At 41.9% G+C, this 22,111-nt stretch overlaps 1 protein-coding gene across 1 annotated transcript in view; it reads right to left on the reverse strand.

The window, feature by feature from the left end:
- Positions 1 to 22,111, reverse strand: part of FAM193A (family with sequence similarity 193 member A) — a 103,069-nt gene that overhangs the window by 47,784 nt on the left and 33,174 nt on the right. The window contains exons 3-6 of the mRNA XM_084625861.1: positions 17,355 to 17,600; positions 6,666 to 6,832; positions 6,250 to 6,417; positions 3,489 to 3,723 (exon numbers count right to left, since the gene is read on the reverse strand). Coding sequence (XP_084481987.1) covers positions 3,489 to 3,723; positions 6,250 to 6,417; positions 6,666 to 6,832; positions 17,355 to 17,600 — 816 coding nt within the window. The remainder of the gene's footprint in view (positions 1 to 3,488; positions 3,724 to 6,249; positions 6,418 to 6,665; positions 6,833 to 17,354; positions 17,601 to 22,111) is intronic.

Here is a 22,111-nt window from a genome sequence, read left to right on the forward strand (position 1 = left end):
TATTTTGCCACTGATCTATGAATCAGGACCTTCACTGACTTCTGAAAGTCACTCTAGCTTCTTTTCTCAGCTTTCTGAATAGTCCGGGGGGGGGGGGGGGAGGGAGGTTGGGAAATCAGAAGAAGGTACTATCTTGTTGAAAGGCCTTCCACAAATTCACAGTTCAATTTCTCTCTCAATAGACATCAAGTGTATCATCTTAGCACATCAAAACCCCTGGAAAGTTTCTGGCTATCATCCCTGATCAATGTTAGATTCTTCTTTACCATGTATAGCAGGCAATACCTCTCTCCTAGAGCGTTCTGCTTTTCCCACACAGTTTAACTAAAAAACTGAAAAAGTTGTCCTTTCTAAGTATGGTTACTCAGAAATGTTCTTCTTCAAACAAGCAATAATCTATTTACTCATCTGGCTAGCATACTAAATGTGCATCTTGGTTTCTGGATTATCAACCATGTACCCATTTCCAACCTTGAGGTACTTCTAAAACAGAAGAGTTAACATCTATGGTTATAGTAATTCAGTTTTGACAGCTGAACAACGGACCACCTATGAGAGATCCCCTAACTATCAATTCAGCAAGTGTTTCATTTATGGAACAAACACGAGTGTCTGTTTTTTGTCATCAGACCCCACACTCAGCAAAATTAAACAAAGGCATTCTGGCTGTCACACCAGCAAGTGAATCCCCTGCACTATGACTTTGAGTAATCAGTAATACAAGCATCACATGGGAGAGAGTCATCTTATTTTATAGATCTCAAACTTTGATTGGAGTTATGTATTCCAAGTCAGACCTCAGTATCAAGCACTTCTAGTCCGGCTAGCACTGCTCGAAGAAAACAATGGAAAACACTCATCTGTACATAATTATAGCCTCTCCACTCCTGAGGTGTGCAATGAAGCAATGTACTCCCTTGCTTTGGATGATGAATGATTTAAAAGATTTTAGTTCCTACACATTACTAATAAAACTTAAAGTTTAGCCCGATTATCCTGAAAACAAGTGAGCCTTCTGGTAGGTTCCATAGGTCTGAGAAGAACAAAACTGAAAACTTCTTTAGAAGGCTTACATCCCTAGTTCAGTTGATCAGGTTCTGTACTGCCTACAAAAAGTATCAGGCAAGTTTTTCTTTTAGACTGCTAAATTGGGGATTGAGGGACTTTTCTGTACTGACCACAGTCTCTCCATCTTGATCTTGGTATGGTGTCTCATCCCCTGGTGGGGCAAAAAGGCTTTAATGCTTGTTCTTGAACCTCTCCAAAGAGCTGGACTCCTTTGAAAGGAAGGAAAATCAGTCATAATTTCACTAAGAAATTAAGTGCACATGGATGGAGGTTCAAGGCTCTTCCTGCCATCATACTGCAGGCTACACACAAAGGTTGGACCTTAGCCAAGTGGAAGACTGAATTACAAAGTTTACAGTATGATGATCTAGCCACTCGTGTGTGTTTGAGGCTAAAAGGATTTCTCTTGATCTCAAACAGTGCAGTAGAGTCTTAACAAAATGCATTCACGTGCACTGAAAATGCTAAATGAGACCACTTCCTTACGCTTTTTCTCTGCAGTTAAATCTTAGTTTCCAAGCTCTAAATATTAGCGTGCTTAAGGAAAAGGCCATGTAGCAATCCAAGAAATCTATATAAAAAGCCACCACAGGAACAATATCCTATGTTCCTACTACAGCTTTAGTTCAATTTCTGAATGCTGAAGCCTATTAGCGGAACAATGGCTGTTCTCAATACTGACTGAACTGCTGAACCAATCACACATAAGGAAGGGGTTAGTATAGAAATACCATATCCACTCAAACTCTTTGGAGAATGGGGTACCCTTTCCACTTAAGTAGGGCAAAAACTGCTATGTTGGAGAGTTCAAGTCCATGCTAAGCATTTCCTGTCAATTTGATCTCTTACACATGTCGACTTCACTACTACTGGTCCACAGTAGAGACCAGAAAAAGGAGGAAAGGAGTGGCTAAACATGAAAACAAATTTATGATTAGCTATATCTTCTTGACAACAAAGTGTACAAAATTAGTGGATTCTCAGAGAGGAAAATAAAAACTGTCTAGTTTCAGTTGCATCAATTTAATTTTCATACTGCAATAAATCTGTTCTGAAGTCAAGTATGTTTCTAAACAGTAAAGCAACTCAGTAACCTTAAGAACCATCCTCTCAAGAGAGAAATTTTAAGACTTTACTACAGGAATATGCTAATGAATGGGAGGTAATGAATTATTTCTAATAAAAGTGCATCATGTCTAAGGGTAGGGAAAGAAGATGAGAAAATAGCGAGCTCAGACCAAGGAGGGTAGGAAACAGTCAACTATCATATACTTTTGTATATCTGAACACCAATAAACTGTGTTTCTTTGAATATTTAATTCTATGCATCTCCTTTTCTCTTTGAGAAACTTTTCTTCACCACCATTTTTTTTTAAAATCACCCAAGAGGTCTGAACACCATCCCCTTCTATATTTCTTCCCTTTTGTCTACCACTACTTACTGCCCATTTCATTCCTTTCTACAACTCTGTCCCACACCTCTCCAGTCCATCTACAGCAAAACCAAACTTTACTCTGTCAATATTCCCGTTGCAGTCTTCAGCATGTACATAGTATGAAAAGAAATAAGGGAGTACAGCATAACAAAAAGGCTGTAAAGACTGAAGTCCTCAAAGCAAAGTGAAAAAACATTAGAAATAACTGTTTCTACTACTTATATTTTCTGTATTTCTCTTCTCTTCTGGTAGACCTTTGCCTGCTGCTTGCTCTCTACCTGTCAACATAACCTGAAGTGTGACAACAGAATTGGTTAGTAGCAAAGGATTATATCGAAGAGGATGACGACTTTGGTTGTAATAAGTAACAGGAGCAGATTAATTCCTATGCAAGAGATAGTCTTCTCAAGCAAGCATCTTTGATGATCAGGGAAGAGAAAAGAAAATATGTAGAATCAGAATATCTGAATTAATGTAGCTGAAAGGGCATTAATGCTTTCATAATACTTTTCTTAAGACATCACTGAAGCTGACTAGTGTAATATTCTACCCATCCTAGATATGGGGCTGTGTAAAATAAAATAATTCAAAATATGGCAACACCAAATATTTCAATATTGAACAGACGACTCAAAAGTTTTGTTTTGAAACTAGTCAGTCCCATTAACCATTTGCAGTACTTGTTTAATAGCTTCCTCTTGATCATTCAGATGATGTAGCAGCTTACCCTGCCCCTCGCAAATGGACAGTTTTGGCAATTTCACCCATTTGTGACTTAACTTCTATGTCCTCATTTTGAAATCTAGCCTGGGACATCCTTAACAAAACAGTTAAGTGTATTCCCCACTCTCCCATCCAAACACACAAAAGCGTATACTCTGCAATCTGCAAAAGAACTGTGAAAGAACTCACAGCACATATTTTTAACAAATTTGTATTATCTCTATAGATCAACAGCACACAGGAATATTTTTTGTATCTTACCAGAGTGACAAGAAAGGTGCTGATTGTGCATGCTGCCTGACAGAGTGCACTGTATTCCTCAAGAAGGAGTGAGATGAACTGATGTGCCTGCGGTGGGCCTGGTATTGATAATGTTGATGCAACTTTAGATCCCAGCGACAAGTGCCTGAGTAGACGAACCTTCATTTCAAGCACATATTCTCTAGCTTGCTGTTCCAACCGTTGATAAAGCTGATAAGGATCTCTTTCACAAAGCCTGCATGTTTGGAATAATAATTGTGACCAAAAATTGACAATCAAAATAGTGTTTACTCTCCTAGGAATATTTAGGAGACCGTGAGCATTATTCTAGAGGAAGGATGGTCGAGGGGTTAGGGAACTAACCTAGGACTTTGAGACCTGGGTCCAGATTCCCTGCTCTGCAACAGATTTCTTGTGTAACCTTGGGCAAGCCACTTAGTCTCTCTGTGCCTCAAATGGATAAAAGATAACAGTACTTCTCTAACTTGTGAGGATAACTACATTATGAGGTACTCAGAAACTATGGTAATTGGGGCTATACATGTATTCAAGATAGGCAGATCTAGCTAAGCAGCATCCTGGTCTCTCAGATTGAGCATGCAGCAATGAGACAGGAATTCCTGAATCCTAAATCTGGCTCTACTCAGCTCATTGCATGGACTCTGGCAATTTAGCTACCCTCTCCTGTGTTTACAAATTGGGGTAATATGCTTACCTACCATACCTACATCTAATATGTTGTCGAACATTTTGAATAGTTAGCTTTTGTACAGTGCTATAAAAAGATTATTACTGGGCTCACACTACAATATACTTGGCTTATGGAAAACCTGAGATTTGAGTCTCATCTTCCGTCTCTCACACTGCCAAAGGTTAAGAGCAGTCCCAAAAAGAGGGGAATATAGATAATGTAGTTCTAGGGCATCATCATAGTTTTGAACAGTGGTTTCCAACTCTTTCAGATTGAGAACCATAATTCCACTTTAAATACTAGTTCCCCACCCCTATGCCTCAAATGTAAAATAAACTTATGGAAGTAACATCTGCAGTTACATTAGAAATGTCACATAGTACATCCTGAAATTCCTAAATGTCCTCTGCTAAAAAGAAAATTTATATAAACACACATATAATGCATATTTAATCAAAGAAAAAAATAGTGAGTCACAACTACACCACCTTTCACATTCTCTAGTTTAAAATCTGAAATGTATGTTTTTATTAAGTATTTGACAAACAAGTCAAGACTAATAGTGGTATTTTCTTGCAATATAATTGAACAAAATGTGTTCAAACCCAGTGGATAGGCTCACACAATAGAAGCAGATATTGAAACAGCAATCCATTGTTTGACAGCAAGTCTGATACAACAAAACACTGACAGATTAAGAATGATGAGCAAGTGGATCATCATGGCAAGCTATAACTAACAGTAAAAGCCAAAGTCTCTTGACCAGCCAATTATAGTCAAAGATCATTTGGGAATCCCAGAGCAATTATGATTCCAGAATGAGACAGACTGCATGATATTTGAACACTCCCAGGATGGTATCAATTGATGATAAAGTCCTTCAAAACATTTCTCTCTACCCACCATCACACTTATCTTGCCAGAATTTAGGCGTTGTCTTCACTACCGGGGTAAGTCAACCTAAATTACGCTACTCCAGCTACGTGAACATAGCTTGAGTCGACATCAGTAGGTCGACCTACCGCAGTGTCTTCACTGTGCTGTATCAACAGGAGATGCTCTCCGATCGACTTCGCTTACTCTTCTCAGAGAGCTGGAGTACTGGGGTTGACCGGAGAGCGCTCTGCTGTTGATTTAGCGGGTCTTCACTAGACCCGCTAAATCGATTCCTGCTGCATTGATTGCAGCAGTAGTGAAGACAAGCCCTTAGTTCCAGCCAGAAGCTCTTACTCATAGTGCTATTGTCATCCAGGTACCAGGAGAGCTGACCCACTAATATTTTAAACGTTCAGGACACTAGTAGGCTATTCTTGGATTCGCATTTCCAGCGAGGTTAAGAAATTAAGATAGTTACCCAATATACTGGGGAAGTTTAAAGACATTCAGATTGTTATATTATCTTCAATAGCATGAATATTCAGTGATCACATTAAGCTAATCTTCTCTACATCATACTAAGAAAGGATTCCCATTCCAAATATGCAACTAATTTTTAAGTGTCTACAAATCTCAATTTTCCTACTGTAATAATCCACTGGTATGTACTAATTTCTTTTTTTTTTTAATTATGTAATATTTTAGCTGTCATCAGGGTTATAAGAATCCACCACTGTTCGTTCTAATCCAATGCACTAAATAAGGACAAAGTCTAATGTATGGAAATGTCATCTGAGAGTAGTACGTCAGCACTTAATATTAACTTCTCATATTCTTTTGAAGAGATGAATTTTTAGGAGATATGCATAATTTATGCATCAATAGCCCTCTTACCGACTAGTATGTCAGAGTTTAATAATTTCATGATACATTCAAGCCAATGTTCAACATATTTATGCAGGAGTTTTGGTTAAAATTGCTCTGATTCCTCATTCTAATGACAAATTCTGAATATTTGGACACGTAAGAGATTCATGATTTTAACAAGTATGGCCACAGATTAAGCGGGGGTAAATACACTTCTACTAAAGAAATCAGTGATTCTGAATTATTTGCAGCTTCATAATAAAGACCCTTTAAACTGGAGGAACAATTCTAATCTACATAAGAAAATTCTATAAAAATTTTTTATACCTATCTACCAACTCCTTCATTCCCTCTTTATCTGGTACCAGGGATTGGTCTTGATCATCTGCCAATGGGGTCCCAGCTTGGCGATATACACATCGGACCATGTATCTTACTTCTGACCAGTAATTTTGAAGCTGCTGAGATTCACGTTCAGTCTCTGCTGAAATTTCTCTGCAACAATGCGAGAAAGGTTAACATAGCATACAAACTAAGGTTATTGTACCACCACATTATTTCAAAGATGCACTTCAGTAAAAACAGAGTGCCTATCCACCAACTAAATTAGATTAGAAAACCAATTAAAAAGTAGAATTACCACTGAATTACAAAAATTATTTAAATAAGCAAAATGAGAGCAGAATAAGTTGCAATATTACCAAGTTTACTGATTGCAGCCTCAAGTTTGCAGCAAGCCTCACCTGCGCTCATTACAGGCCTCACAGTTACACGCTACGTCAGAAGGAGAGGAATTACTGAGATCTGCAGAGGGTACTGTCTGTGCTCCAACAGTTATTCTCCCTCCTCCTACAGATTCCTGCTGTGATCCACTGTTTCCAAGAGGCATGTGCAAAAGGAAATCTTGGCTCTGTTTAAAAAAAAAAACAAAAAAAACAAAAACAAAAAACGTACCTTACAAAACAGACAAACATGAACCTTAGACAAGCAGGCAAAGCTTTAATAACTAGAATTAACTTTACTTCAAAGCTTATTTATACAGCCCTGTTCTAAACTACAAACTTATGTTGGTATAACTACGTTGCTCTTGGGTGTGGATATCCAGCCCTCCTGAGCAACACAGATATGCCAACTGAACTCACGGTGTAGACAGTACTATGTCAACAGAAGAGTTTCTCCCATCGACACAGCTACCATCTCTCGGGGAGGTGAAGTACCTATGCTAACGGGAGAAGATCTCATATCAGCATAAGTAGCATCTTCACTAAGCACTACAGCAGCACAACTGCAGCACTATAAGCGTAGACAAGTCCTTAGTGCTGACACTGTACAACACAAAACTAAAGGCACTCCCTTTCTTGAAGAGCTTATGGTTTAAGAAACAAGCACAAGAATTGACAAACAAGGAAATCCAGAGGTGGGAATAACAATTTCTTTTCTACTAACCCTAAAATATGTTGATTATTAACATCCTCATGAATATAAATAATATTTTACAACAAGCTGTAAATGCAAAGTAATGCACATTGGAAAACATAATCCCAACTATACATATAAAATGATGGGGTCTAAATTAGCTGTGACCACTCAAGAAAGATCTAGGAGTCATTGTGGATAGTTCTCTGAAAACATCCACTCAACGTGCAGCGGCAGTCGAAAAAGCGAACAGCGTGTTGGAAATCATTAAGGGACAGATAATAAGACAGAAAATATATTGCCTCTGTATAAATCCATGGTATGCGCACATCTTGAATACTGCATGCAGATGTGGTTGCCCCACCTCAAAAAATATATATTAGAATTGGAAAAGGTTCAGAAAAGGGTAACAAATATTATTAGGGGTATGGAACGGCTGTCATATGAGGAGAGCTTAATAAAACCGTGACTTTTCAGCTGGGAAAAGAGATGACTAAGGGGGGATATGATAGATGTCTATAAAATCATGACTGGTGTCGAGAAAAAAATAAATAAGTGTTATTTACTCTCATTACACAAGGACTAGGGGCCACCAAATGAAATTAATAGGCCTCAGGTTTAAAACAAACAAAAAGAAATATTTTTTCACAAAACGCACAGTCAACCTGTGGAACTCCTTGCCAGAGAATGTTGTGAAGGCCAAGACTAGAACAGGGTTAAAAAAAGAACTAGATAAATTCATGGAGGATAGGTCCATCAATGGGTATTAGCCAGGATGGGCAGGGATAATGTCCCTAGCCTGTTTGCCAGAAGCTGGGAATGGAAGACAGGGCATGGATCACTTGACGATTACCTGTTCTGTTCATTCCCTCTGGAGCATCTGGCATTGGCCACTGTTGGCAGACAGGATACTGGGCTAGATGAACCTTTGGTCTGACCCAGTATGGCCACTTAGGTTTTTATGTAAAGTGCTAGATAGAAATTTAATTAGAATGTGTTTTGGAATTAATCATGTAACCTATTTAATCTATGGTTTGGATTTGACAGCTTGTAGCTCATTTTCTATAGTTTGATAACCTAGCTAAATGCATAAAATGTTGCTGTTTCCAATAACTAGATGTTACTCTACAGACAGTGCTGCTGGAAAGATGCTGTTTTCGGGTGCTTGGTAATAACAGTTAGTAGTGTGACCATGGGCCTGCTGTAAGAGGTCATCTACATTCCAGCCCACGCTGACTGATATATCTAAGGCCTGGTCTACAGTATGCGGTTATTTCAGAATTAGCCAAGTTACCTCGAAATAAAACTGGTTCCGTCCAAACGAGTTTTTCCGATTTAAAGGGCTCTTTACTCCAATTTCTGTACTCCACCTCAGAAAGTGGAGTAGCGCTAAAATCAAGATCGCAGTTCCGGGTTACAGGTACTGTGGACGCAATTCAACAAAAGGGAGCATTCTGGGATAGCTCCCAGAGGCCAATAGTGATTGCTCTGGACAACACTCAACTCCGATGCACTAGCCAGGTAGGCAGTAAAAGCCCCGGGAACTTTTGAATTTCCTCTTTGGTCACCATCAGCACAGTCCATCATCACAGACAACCATGCTGAGTCCCCCATCTCAAGAGACCATGCAGTCCCGGATTTGCAGACGAGCTCCAGCACGGTCCGAACGGGAGGTACTGGATCTCATCGCATGTTGGGGAGACGAATGTGTTATGGCAGAACTACATTCCCCCCCCAAAAAAAAGGAACGCAAATACGTACGCTAAAGTCTCCAGTGCCATGACGGAAAGAGGCTACTCCAGGGACACAGAACAGTGTTGTATAAAAATCAAGAAGCTCAGGCAAGCATACCAAAAAACCAGGGAGGCGAACGGGTGCTCTGGGTCACAGCACCATACGTGTTGCTTCTACTGTGAGCTGCATGCAATATGGGGGGGTGACGACACCACTAGCCCACCACTGTCCGTGGACACCTGCAAGGAAGAGGTAGCACCGAGCGAGGAGGATGAGTTTTTGGAGGACGAAGAGGACAGTGCACAGGCGGTAAGTGAGGAATCAGTTTTCCCCCCTAGCCAGGAACTATTCTGAACGCTGCAGCCAATAGCTTCCCCCCACTCCCAAGGCATGCTCCCGGACCATGACCCTGGAGAAGGCACTTCTGGTGAGTGAGAGCTTGATTGGAGCCACATGTTGGGGGGAAACCCAGCCACGCTGGGCTGTCTGCGTTTAGTTTAAAGGGCGCATCCCTGCTCAGAGCCTCATCGGAGCCCCACAATGGGTGGGTGTGTGGGGGGCAGGTTGTTGTGCGAAGCGACCATCCCAGAGTGCCCACAGGCTGCCTGAAAGCTGAATTCTGTTGCCTGGCCACATGTGATGGCTTACTCACACCAAAGTGGCAGGCACTTCAGTAGAAGAGGCAAAATGCGACCTTGTACAGAAAGAACATGTGCTGTATACTATGAATTGCCTGTTTCACTGAGAAACAGTTTCCCCTTTGTTCTCTAAAAATGTATCTTAAAATACTACCTTCCCTTTTTCTCCTCCTGCACCAGGTGCAAATGTTTCAGCGCAGCCCCTATCTACTCTGTCCCAGAGGCTGGTCCAGATTAGAAAGCAGAAAAAAAAACTCGGGACGACATGTTTGCCGAGCTCATGCAGTCCTCCTGCACTGATAGGGCCCAGTTGAATGCATGGAGGGAAACAATTGTGGAGTCGCGTAAAGCGTTACATGAGGGACATGCGCAATGAGAACAGGCAGGATGCTATGGTCAAGCTCATGGGGGAGCAAACTGACATGCTCTGCTGTATGGTGGATCTAATGCGGGAAAGACAGCAAGACCACAGACTGCCGCTGCAGGCCCTGAATAACTGCCCTCCCTCCTCCCCAAGTTCCACAGTCTCCTCACCCAGACGCCCAAGAACACGTGGGGGGAGGGGGGACAGAGGCTACGGGGACCCACGCAGTCAACCCCAGAGGACTGCACAAGTAGTAGAAAACTGGCATATCGTAAATTTTTATTTGGTTTCTGGATTTCTCCTTCCCTCCTCCTCCACCCCCCTAACCCAATACCCCCCTCTCCCCCCGTCTAGCTTCTTATTTCTCTCAAGGTTTTGTGCAACAAATAATGAAGAACTTTTTTTAAACAATTGTGACTTTATTTCCATATATATACACACATATACATATATACATATACATACACACACACATATATATAGAGGGGACGGGTAACTAAGAGAAACACACAACTCTCATGAAACTGGCTTTCAAAGCTTCTCTGATGGGCAGCAGGCCCTGCTTTGCTCTTCTAATATCCCTGTTGTCTGGCTGTGCAAAACTGGCCACCAGGAGAGTTGCTTCAACCTCCCACCCCACCATAAATGTCTCCCCCTAACTCTCGCAGATATTGGGGAGCACACAACAAGCAGCAATTACAATTGGAATACTGGTTGTGCTGAGATCTAACCGAGTCAGTAAACTGCACCAGCGCGCTTTCAAACGCCCAAAGCCACATTCAACCACCATTCTGCATTTGCTCAGCATAGAGTTGAACTGCTCCTTACTACTGTCCAGGGTGCCTGTGTACGGCTTCATGAGCCATGGCATTAAGGGGTAGGCTGGGTCCCCGAGGATAACTATAGGCATTTCAACATCCCCAACAGTAATTTTCTGGTCTGGGAAGTAAGTCCCTTCCTGCACGTGTTCAAACAGACCAGAGCTCCTGAAGAAGCAAGCGTCATGCACCTTTCCTGGCCATCCCACGTTGATGTCGGTGAAATGTCCCTTGCGATCCACCAGTGCTTGCAGCACCATGGAAAAGTACCCCTTGCGGTTTATGTACTGGCCGCTCCGGTGTTCCGGAGCCAAGATAGGGATATGCGTTCCGTCTATTGCCCCGCCGCAGTTAGGGAACCCCAGCGCATTAAAGCCATCCTCAATGGTCTCCATATTTCCCAAAGTCACTACCCTTGATAGCAGCTGGTCAATGATTGAGTTGCAGCACAGCAGCCCCGACAGTCCATTTCCCCACTCCAAACTGATTCCTGACTGACCGGTGGCTGTTGGGCGTTGCAAGCTTCCACAGAGCTATGGCCACTCGCTTCTCAACTGTGAGGGCTGCTCTCATTTTGGTGTCTTTGTGCTTCAGGGCAGGGGACAGCAAATCCAAGTTCCACGAAAGTGGCCCTACGCACACGAAAGTTTCTCAGCCACTGGGAATCATCCCATACCTGCAACACTGTGTGGTCCCACCAATCTGTGCTTGTTTCCCGGGCCCAGAATCGGCGTTGCACAGCATCAACCTGGCCCAATACCACCATGATCTCCCAATCGCCATATGCCGTGCCGTCCGTGTCCTCATCACTATCGTAATCGCGCTGTCGTCACTTCCTCGCCCGGTTTTGCAGGTACTGCACATACTGCTGGATAATGCGCGAGGTATTTCCAATGGTCAAAACTGCAGCGGAGATCTGATCAGGCTCCATGGCTATGGTGCCTGCATGGGTAATTCTGGAAAAAGGGCGCAAAACGTAGGACAGCAGAGTGGCAGAAGAAGCTGTGCTGTTTGGTTCACAGTAGCCGAACTAAGGCTGAAAATGGTTGAATTCTGTGGCTTTCACGGAGGTGGGAGCCCAGGACAGACAACATGGAGAAGCTTGGAAGTGTGGCAATAGCGGGAGAGCAGAGTTGGCGGCGGAAGCTGTGCTGCTCAGTTCACGATGGCCGAGCAGAGTTGGCAGCGGAAGCGTTCAATGAGGAAGAGAAAAAGTAGATAGTACAGATTACATAGGAAGATGAGAGGAAATGAGAGGTGGATTCATAGTAGCAGGAGAGCAGCGGTGCACAGTCTGCCGAAAGCAGTATGGCGTCTGCATGCCAAAGAGGCGCGAAATGATTGTCTGCCATAGCTTTCTGACGACACACACCCAGAAACACCCACGAGAATGTTTTTGCCACATCTTGCACTGGAAGCTTAACCCAGAATTCCAGTGGGCGGTGGGGACTACAGGAACTGTGGGATAGCTACCCACAGTGCACCACTCAGACAGTCGATGCTAGCCTTGGTACTGTGGACGCAATCCACTGAATTCACGTGCTTTAGTGGGGACACAGAAGACCGAATGCATAAAATAGCTTCCGAAAATTAGAATAGAATAATTTTGAAATAATTTCGTACTGTAGAAGTACCCTAAGTCTGGAGTTGTTAGCCACCTTCTACAGTTTGTTTGATGAAAAACTCAATTAAAAAGTTATCAATTCAAGTTAAATTCAGACAACTCTGAGACGCTCCTTTAATCACTTACCTTTAAAATGCATTTTTAACATTGCTGTGATGCTGGCAGGCACAAAGGCCCAGAGCCTCACTGAACACTGATAAATGCAGTTGGAAACCAGTCTGGCTTATGTGTGGGGTTAGTATAGTTAAAATAGATAGTGTTATAAGAATGTGTTTGTATTTATGCTTTATGGAATGCTTGTACAATGCTACATATATTAATCCCGTTTATAGTATCTGTATCTCATGATACAAAGTTATATTGAGTGTTTGCATTGTAAATCTCTATAATTGTGTAACTCACCAAACAGGAAAAGCAGGTATTCAGCAGGTATTAATTAAGGTAAAGTATTCACCATGCACACAAAAAGGCCCACTGAAGGCAAATCAGTGGACAGAGACTTTGGTGATTGTATTCCTGATTCCCTCCAGGAAAGAGGGACCGACACATGAACTCATCCAATCAGATTGGATTTTGTGGTGAGGGGAGCATAAAAATCCTGACAAGGAGAAACTGGTCTCTTCATGCTGCCTAGACTCTGAGGAGCAAAGATTCCTGAACATAAGCAAGAGATCCCCGTGATGCTTGGCATGGGTCAGCCCTATAGGAAGTATAGAGCTGTTTATTATGGAAGCTTATATTACCTTTTATATCTAAGACTAACTCATTTGTGTGTCAAGTATCAGAGGGGTAGCCGTGTTAGTCTGTATCCACAGCTGTCGTCCCCTAACACCCCTCCTCTACTTGCGCTACATTGATGACATCTTCATCATATGGACCCACGGGAAGGAGGCCCTTGAAGAATTCCACCTGGACTTCAACAATTTCCACCCCACCATCAACCTCAGCCTGGACCAGTCCCCACAAAAGATCCACTTCCTAGACACTACAGTGCTAATAAGCGATGGTCACAAACACCACACTACACCAGAAACTTACTGACCGCTATACTTACCTACATGTCTCCAGCTTCCATCCAGGACACATCACACGATCCATTGTCTACAGCCAAGCCCTAAGATACAACCGCATTTGCTCCAATCCCTCAGAGACTGTCATAAATATAAAGGGAAGGGTAAACCCCTTTAAAATCCCTCCTGGCCAGAGGAAAAATCCTCTCACCTGTAAAGGGTTAAGAAGCTAAAGGTAACCTCGCTGGCACCTGACCAAAACGACCAATGAGGAGACAAGATACTTTCAAAAGCTGGGAGGAGGGAGAGAAACAAAGGGTCTGTGTGTCTGTTCGTATGCTGCTTTTGTCGGGGATAGACCAGGAATGGAGTCTTAGAACTTTTAGTAAGTAATCTAGCTAGGTATGTGTTAGATTATGATTTCTTTAAATGGCTGAGAAAAGAACTGTGCTGAATAGAATGACTATTTCTGTCTGTGTGTCTTTTTTGTAACTTAAGGTTTTGCCTAGAGGGATTCTCTATGTTTTGAATCTAATTACCCTGTAAGGTACCTACCATCCTGATTTTACAGGGGTGATTCCTTTACTTCTATTTACTTCTATTTCTATTAAAAGTCTTCTTGTAAGAAAACTGAATGCTTTTTCATTGTTCTCAGATCCAAGGGTTTGGGTCTGTGGTCACCTATGCAAATTGGTGAGGATTTTTACCAAACCTCTCCCACGAAGTGGGGTGCAAGGGTTGGGAGGATTTTTGGGGGAAAGACGTGTCCAAACTACATTTCCCAGTAAACCCAGTTAGAGTTTGGGGGTGGCAGTGGTTATTCCAAGGACAAAGGATAAAATTAATTTGGACCTTGGGGAAGTTTTAACCTAAGCTGGTCAAAGTAAGCTTAGGAGGTTTTCATGCAGGTCCCCACATCTGTACCCTAGAGTTCAGAGTGGGGGAGGAACCTTGACAGAGACAAACACCTACAAGATCTTCATCAAGCATTCTTAAAACTACAATACCCACCCGGGGAAATAAGGAAACAGACCGACAACAAGACGGGTACCCAGAAGTCACCTACTAGAGGACAGGCCCAACAAGGAAAGTAACAGAACACCACTGGCCATCACCTACAGCCCCCAGTTAAAACCTCTCAAGCATATCATCATCGATCTACAATCTATCCTGGAAAACAATCCCTCACTCTCGCAGACCTTGGGAGGCAGGCCAGTCCTCGCTTACAGACAGCCCCCCAACCTGAAGCAAATACTCACCAGCAATTACACACCACACCAACCCAGGAACCAATTTCTGGAACAAACCCTGTTGCCTACTCTATCCCCATATCTACTCTAGTGACACCATCACAGGACCCGGCCCAATCAGCCACACCATCCGGGGCTCATTCACTTGCACATCTACGAATGTGAAACATGCCATCATGTGCCAGCAATGCCCCTCTGCCACGTACATTGGCCAAACCGGACAGTCTCTACGTAAAAGAATGAATGGACACAAATCAGACATCAGAAATGGTAACATACAAAAGCCAGTAGGAGAACACTTCAGTCTGCCTGGACAGTCAATAACGGATTTAAAAGTAGCCATACTTCAACAACAAAAACGTCAAACACAAACTTCAAAGAGAAACTGCACAGCTAAAATTCATTTGCAAATTTAACACCATTAATTTGAGCTCAAATAGGGACTGGGAGTGGCTGGCTCACTACAAAAGCAGTTTTCCCTCTCTTGGTATTGACACCTCCTCATTCATTATTGGGAGTGGACCACATCCACCCTGACTGAATTAGCCTTGTCAACACTGGTTCTCCACTTGTAAGGTAACTCCCTTCTCTTCATGTGTCAGTATATTTATGCCTGTATCTGTAATTTTCACTCCATGCATCTGAAGAAGTGGGTTTTTTTTACCCATGAATGCTTATGCCCAAATAAATCTGTTAGTCTTTGAAGTGCCACTGGACTTCATTTGTGTGTGTGTTTCCTGTTCTAACCTTGCAAATAACTCATTTCCTTCCTTTGTTAATAAATCTTTAGCTAGTTTATTACAGTATTGGCTACAGGCATTGTCTTTGGTTTGAGGTCTGAGTACAATTGACTTGGGGTAAGTGACTGGTCCTTTGGGATTGGAAGTAACCTGAATATTATTGGGATTTTGGGTGTAACATGACCATTTATCACATCGTCCAGCTTGCCTGGTTTGCAAGATGGACTGGAATGCCCAAGGGGACTCTCTGTGACTCCATGGTAAAACTGTTATAGTGCTTTAGGAGTTCACACACTTGTCACCAAGTCAGTAACAGCTAATTATAGAAAATTCAACCAGTTTGAGGTTTCTCCCCAGCTTTTTGACATTCTACCCTGAAGGTGGCACTCACAGTTATGAGCCACTGCAGACAGCATGACAAGTGTAATGGTTGCTAAATCTAGGGGCTTATATATTTTTGTTTCACCTGACTTACTTGTAGTTTGATACAATTGCTTTCAACTTCTTTGTTATCATTCTTCAAAATTTGGTGTTCCTGGTGTCTGGCTCACTGTTCGTTCTTCCTCATTCCTTTCCAAGCTGAATTTAGAAGAAATGCCTAGGCCTTGTGACTTGGCCAAGACTGTCCTTTGAACCCACTGTTTTCTGCAACTTTTAGGAGAGGTCTAGAATTAAGCTACCTCCTCTCTGAAGATGGCCTGTCTATGGTAATTATCATTAAATGTTGGCTAATGAGATGAGAAGTACATCAAACATTGTTTATGGTTAATATGGGTAAAATACGCTTATGTCTAGCTTATTAACTTAAAACTCACATTATAGCTGAATTAGATTCCTTTTGTATAAAACAGATCACTGTTCTAAAACTGGCTTGTTGATTTATCAATAGATGCCCCTTGGTCCTTCAATATCAAGCTAGTTGGAAGTGTTACAGAATTCCATCCTAATCTAAAATATGGGACTTTAATAAAAACTCTATTCTATGATCTAGCAGAATTTTGCTCAGAATGCTTTTTCGTCCTCTTTTCATTTACAGACCCTTAAAAAAAATGCCAAATGGAGGTCCAGACCCATTTTGGAAATCTTAAGATAGTCTGTGGACCGTCGGGGATCCATGGACCACAGATTGAAAGCCTCTGTCCTAGTATATTTTCTCCATGGTATATATGCATTGTTTCTGTATTACTTGGTGTACATGAGCTACCATTTAAAAAAGGAAAATTCAATTTAAAAGTTGTTAAAATTTAAGAATTCAAACTTGAGTCTCAAATTAGTATACTGAATTTGAGAGTCTGCAGATGGCACAAGTGTTCGTTGGCTGCATACCCTACAAAGAGGCATATGTTTAATAGCCTCTCTAAAGTGAGCAGAATGGATAAAAACAGAGACCCGAAGAAAAGTAGCAATGAAAGATAGTAACCTGAGAGGAAGAAAGAAAGGAGAAGCCTGAAGAACAGATGGGTGGCAAAACAGTCAAAGATCAGCATAAGTAGACAAAACAAGGTAAGAGTTGGGGGAAAGGATCATACAAAAAGGAATGGAAGAAGGTAAAAAGAATAAAATTGAGGGAAAAGGCAAAGAGTAGAAAAGAAAAGTTGAAAGGGCTTAACAAAAATCAATTAAAAGGATCCAAGACTGAATTCTATCTTATGGCCCAAAACGTTCTTAAGAGACTCATTTTCAAAGCTAGGGAACCATGTGACACATTCAGTTTCATTTCTAGAACAAAACTCCCTAGCAAATGAATACATTATAGGGATTTAAAAAAAAAAAAAAAGCAAGCGTCTAGTCCATCATGGTATCATCTCAATTTAGTCAACTCATACACTGAAACTTACCACAAGAGATTGCTCTAGCGTGGCATGCCTCTCCTCCTTCTCGACTGTTCGTCGACAGTCTGGACACACCCACAGTGGAAGATGCAGCATACTATTTGCTTTTGGAGATGTAGAAAGTGCTGTTTTGCTAGAATTTTTAATCCCGCTCTCTGAAAGCAAGGTGTCTTTCCGTTCACTTCTACAAAGAAGACAATGCTCGCCTGTTGTATATGGTGCCCTTTGACCCAAGCCAAAAGTAAATGGAGTCTACAAACAAATATTTGAATAGACACAACTGGTTACTTCCATGCTTAACGGACAAAAAAAGTCATCTTTACATTTCTTATTCTACAAAGTATTCAGTAGGAGCAACAAAGTCTGTGTTAATACTTGATGCATGCTTTGGGTGCATTGAAACCCCAATGCTGAATATCCTATTAACATAGAACCTGGAAGGTCTTATTGCTATTATGAATAAGGCTTCATAATTACACATTTCATTTAAATAAAAAATTACTTTTGGAGGAATGCACTATAGCTTTCTACTATTAAATGATTCAAAGTAGAAGTTAAAATAGAAGGGAAAAATTGAACTCCTTTCACTAGTTTCAATGTTTATTGTTTTTTGTATTAAAAGGGAAAGAAATTAGGAAAATAGAATGGCTCCTTAGACTTCCTTCCCTTCTGTCTGCTACAGGCCCAGCTGCTCCTTCAGCATCAGCTGTGGCCCAAACACTTAACTAACTTGGCTATAAAGACTGGATTTAGCTTTTGCAAATCTGAAGTGGCTTACAAGAGGGCCCCAAACTGCTTTGGAATGAAGTCATCTTAGCATTTTAAAGCTATTCCTTTCCTCCAGACCCTCCTCTGGACAGTGGATGTAAAAAGGAACAAGTTTCCAGCAATAAAATGCTTACTGTGCACTATCCAAAAATGGTGTATATAATGTGTCAGTATCAGAAAGGCCCAATAAATTGAGCACTGATTGTTCAAAGCTGCAGTCTATAGAGTCAAGCATCAATTCCCTTACCTATCTGGTCATAGATTCCAAGATCAGAAGGGGCCATTGTGATAATCTAACCTGACCTCCTATACAACACAGGCCATAGAACTTTCCTAAAATAAATTCCTAGAGCGTATCTTTTAGAAAAAACATCCAATCTTGATCAAAAAAAAAAAAAAAAATCAGTGATGGAGAATCCACTAGGACCCCTGGCAAAAACTGTTCTACTGATTAGTTACCCTGACTGTTCAAAATGTGTGCCTTATTTCAATTTTGAATTTGTTGAGCTTAAACTTCCAGCCATTAGATCTTATTATACCGGTCTCTGCTAGATTGAAGAGCTTAGTATTTGTTCCCCATCTAGATACTCAGACTGTGATCAAGTCATTCCTTAACTTGCTCTCTATAAAACTAAATAGATTGAATTCCTAGAGTGTCACTATAAGACATGTTTTCTAATCCTTTGATCATTCTCATGGTGGTTCTCTGAATCCTCTCCTATTAGTCAACATCCTTTTTTGGATTGTGGACACCAGAACTGGAGACAGTATTTTAGCAGCAGGCACATCAATGCCAAATACAGAGGTAAAACCTCCCTACTCCCACTCAAGATTCCAGTTTATGCAACCAAGGATCACATTAGCCCTTTTGGACACAGCCTCACACTGAGAACTCATGACAGTGGAGAAATAAGGACACTCAGGAATTTTGGGTTCTAGTCAAGATTATGGAAGGGAGTGTTCTCTAGCGGTCACACACCCTTCAGGCCCTGTTTCCTCACAAGCCTGACTTCTTCTGCCCATCGAGTCCGTGCTAGTCTTCCTTTCCTACCCCACTGACTCTCAGCCATCCATTCTCCCCAGCACCCAGTCCCAGTCTCCTCATCCAACTGCCATTTTCCCACTTGCTCCCATTTCCCTGCACCACCCCCATCTTAAGCTCCCAGTCTATCTTCCTCTTCCCCACTCTTTGCCCAGCCAAACCCAGTCTTCCCTCACTGGCTATCTGTCTGATCTTAGTCTCCCCCTAGCAGCTGGTTTCTGCCCGCCTCCCAGTCTTCATAATCAGTCCCAGCACCACTGCTTCCAGTCTCAGTCTCCCCGCAAACGGCTTGGCTAAATCTACTCTCTCTGGCACCCATAGTACTGGAGAGAGAGAGAGACAGACAGACAGACATGCCCTGCTTTCAGTTCTAGTTCCTGGCACCACAGCAGCCTGCGACATTGAGTGTAACAACTACAGGGATAGTCCTGCTCATCCCCTGCAGCCCTGGGTTGGTGCAGATAAAATCTTCAAAGAATTCAGCTGCCAAACTGTAACAAGTCACTACTGAGCTTGTGTAATTTCAGATTTTTCAAAAGCTTATAACTGAATGAGATTTGGGTGGTGTTTCCAGGGAAGATCAAGGGGCACATCTCTGACATAAAGGCCATCCCCTACCAAATTTCAAAGCCTTTCTTCAAAGCATGGAAGCACTAGGGATTCCCAATGCCCTTAGGTGTTTGTATTTTTTAAAAAAAAACACACATCGCCAAATACAACACTTCAGCATTAACAAATAGCCAGTACTGTTTTGGAAACATGTTGAAAGTTTGCAACATTAGAGTACAGCTGGATCTCTGACACTCACTTCGGCACAACAAGAGGATCATATCAAGATGTAGACCAATCTTATTTGTGTTCCACTAACCCTACTCTCTTCCTCACTGCAGCAACAACCTCCATCCCCAATGCTGCCATCTGAAGAGAATCTGCCTGTATTTTCCTCACTGCAGCATCAGGCAGCCCAAATGCCAGGAACAGAAGATTCACAGAGCTGAGACTAGCATCAAAAGCTTCCTAAAGCCATTCTGGAAGGTGGGTGTGAAGGAAGACTTAACAAGCCCAAACCTTCATAAGAACACAGTGATTTCAGATAGTCATGTTCCATCAATCCTCTCCACCTACCCACAAACTTTCTCCAGGAAGTAGAAGGTCCTAAGGGCAACCTGTGGTGGGCAACCTGTGGGCCATCAGGGTAATCTGATTGCAGGAACAGCAAACTGCAGCCACTGGGAGTTGCAGGGGGCCATGCCTGCAGACGGTCAACGTCAGCAAAATGTCTTGTGGCCTGCAATCAGATTACCCTGATGGGCCACATGTGGCCCACAGGTTACCCACCACTGTCCTAAGGTGTTCAGCCAGCTTTTTTCCACTACCTGTGAAATTGTCCACAAGGTCACCTGCCTCCTCTTGATCCTACCTGCAAGCTGCAGACACCTCACCACTTCCTGCCATAATAAGTTGCATTAGGGGAAAAGGAGAAAAGCATTGTTCTCATGCAAACTCCCACTGGAGGGACTTTTGAGAGTGAAGAGGCCCCCTTTGTGTCTCCTTATGAGCTAGGCTTGGCTTGTCCCTTCATTGGCTCTGCGCAGTCAAACAACAGATTTCAAACGCAGCAAAGTTAGTCAGCCACTCTTTCTAGGAGGGCTGTTCCTGGACCCACCCCTTCATGCAACAGTTGGGTCTTGCGGATACTTGGAACCAGTCTGAAAAGCTTGCAGCAGGTGGCCTGGCTGCTCATCTCCTTGTTCAAGATTATTTTTTTCAGAAGTCAGGCTGTCTCCCTGCTGCTGCCATGAGGATCTGTGTAGAGCTATTTACCAGTAGATCCTTATGGACAGCAGCAGCAGCAGGGTTTCTTGCCCCCAGAAAGGAAGACAGAAGTGTAATGATCTCAAACAATAATTAAAAGGTATGTATCAACACATCCTGACCTTCAACCTTTTAAATAGGTTAATGTCAGGGAAGCTGGCCTCCAACCTTCCTATACAAGGATTTGTAGATTCAGTCTAGATTGTTGCATTGTAGTACAAGGAAAAATAAAACTAGTCAGTACTATTTAAAGGAGAACCACCACCACAAACAGCAGGAACAATGATTTCAAAGGCTGGCCATCTAGAAGATTCCCTTTGTTTATATTTACAGCACAGTTTTAAACGTTGAACTACAAACATTTGGTTCATAAAACAAGAAACATCACTTGATATTCAGAAAGAGAGGTGGGGCGAATTATACGCAGTGGTAGTTTCTAAACTATTTTGTATTCTAACAAAATTAACCTTTACCATCTTGACTATGGGCAATCCGAGATGCCAACTTCCTGTTACTTCTGCCACAGTAAAATTGCAACTAGTCTCAAACATATCTTGAAGCAAATCAATCAATTCTAAACCCCTACTTTCATATCTTTGCAACTTTCTCAGAAACATGAGGCTGAAATCTCTCATGCTTTCTCGCAGCCCAAAAGGTGGAGAGTGCATGCATACTTGTATGTGAAAGCATCCACAATAACAGTTGAGCTCTTTTTCAATTACATGAACTTTAATCTAGATCCATACACCTGTACATTTCACATTTTCGAGGTAAAAAGTGTACACTTGGGGGGGAAAAAGTTTGCACTTTGCTAATCAAATTTCAAAACCTGCCATAGCCTTCAATGAGGAAGAGTATCTGATGTCCGTAGAAGTTTGCTTATAATTTTATTTGTTAACAAATTTGGAAGAACAGAAATGTCAGCATTACTTAAATGGAATATCTATTTAAGTTTGTTTCCAAGAATTCTCTTTTTGTCTTCAGAACAAAATTAACATGACGCTAAAGTCGAGATAATAATTTAAAGTTTTCCCTATCCATGTTTCCACCTCAAAGATTATTAGCTCAATAATTGTTTTAAAATCTAGTTTACTTTTCACCATTCATACTGTCATTTTTGTACTTTGTTAGCTTGCAC

The sequence above is a fragment of the Lepidochelys olivacea genome (assembly GCF_965140295.1).
Source record: "Lepidochelys olivacea isolate rLepOli2 genome assembly, chromosome: 4".
NCBI lineage: Eukaryota > Metazoa > Chordata > Testudines > Cheloniidae > Lepidochelys > Lepidochelys olivacea.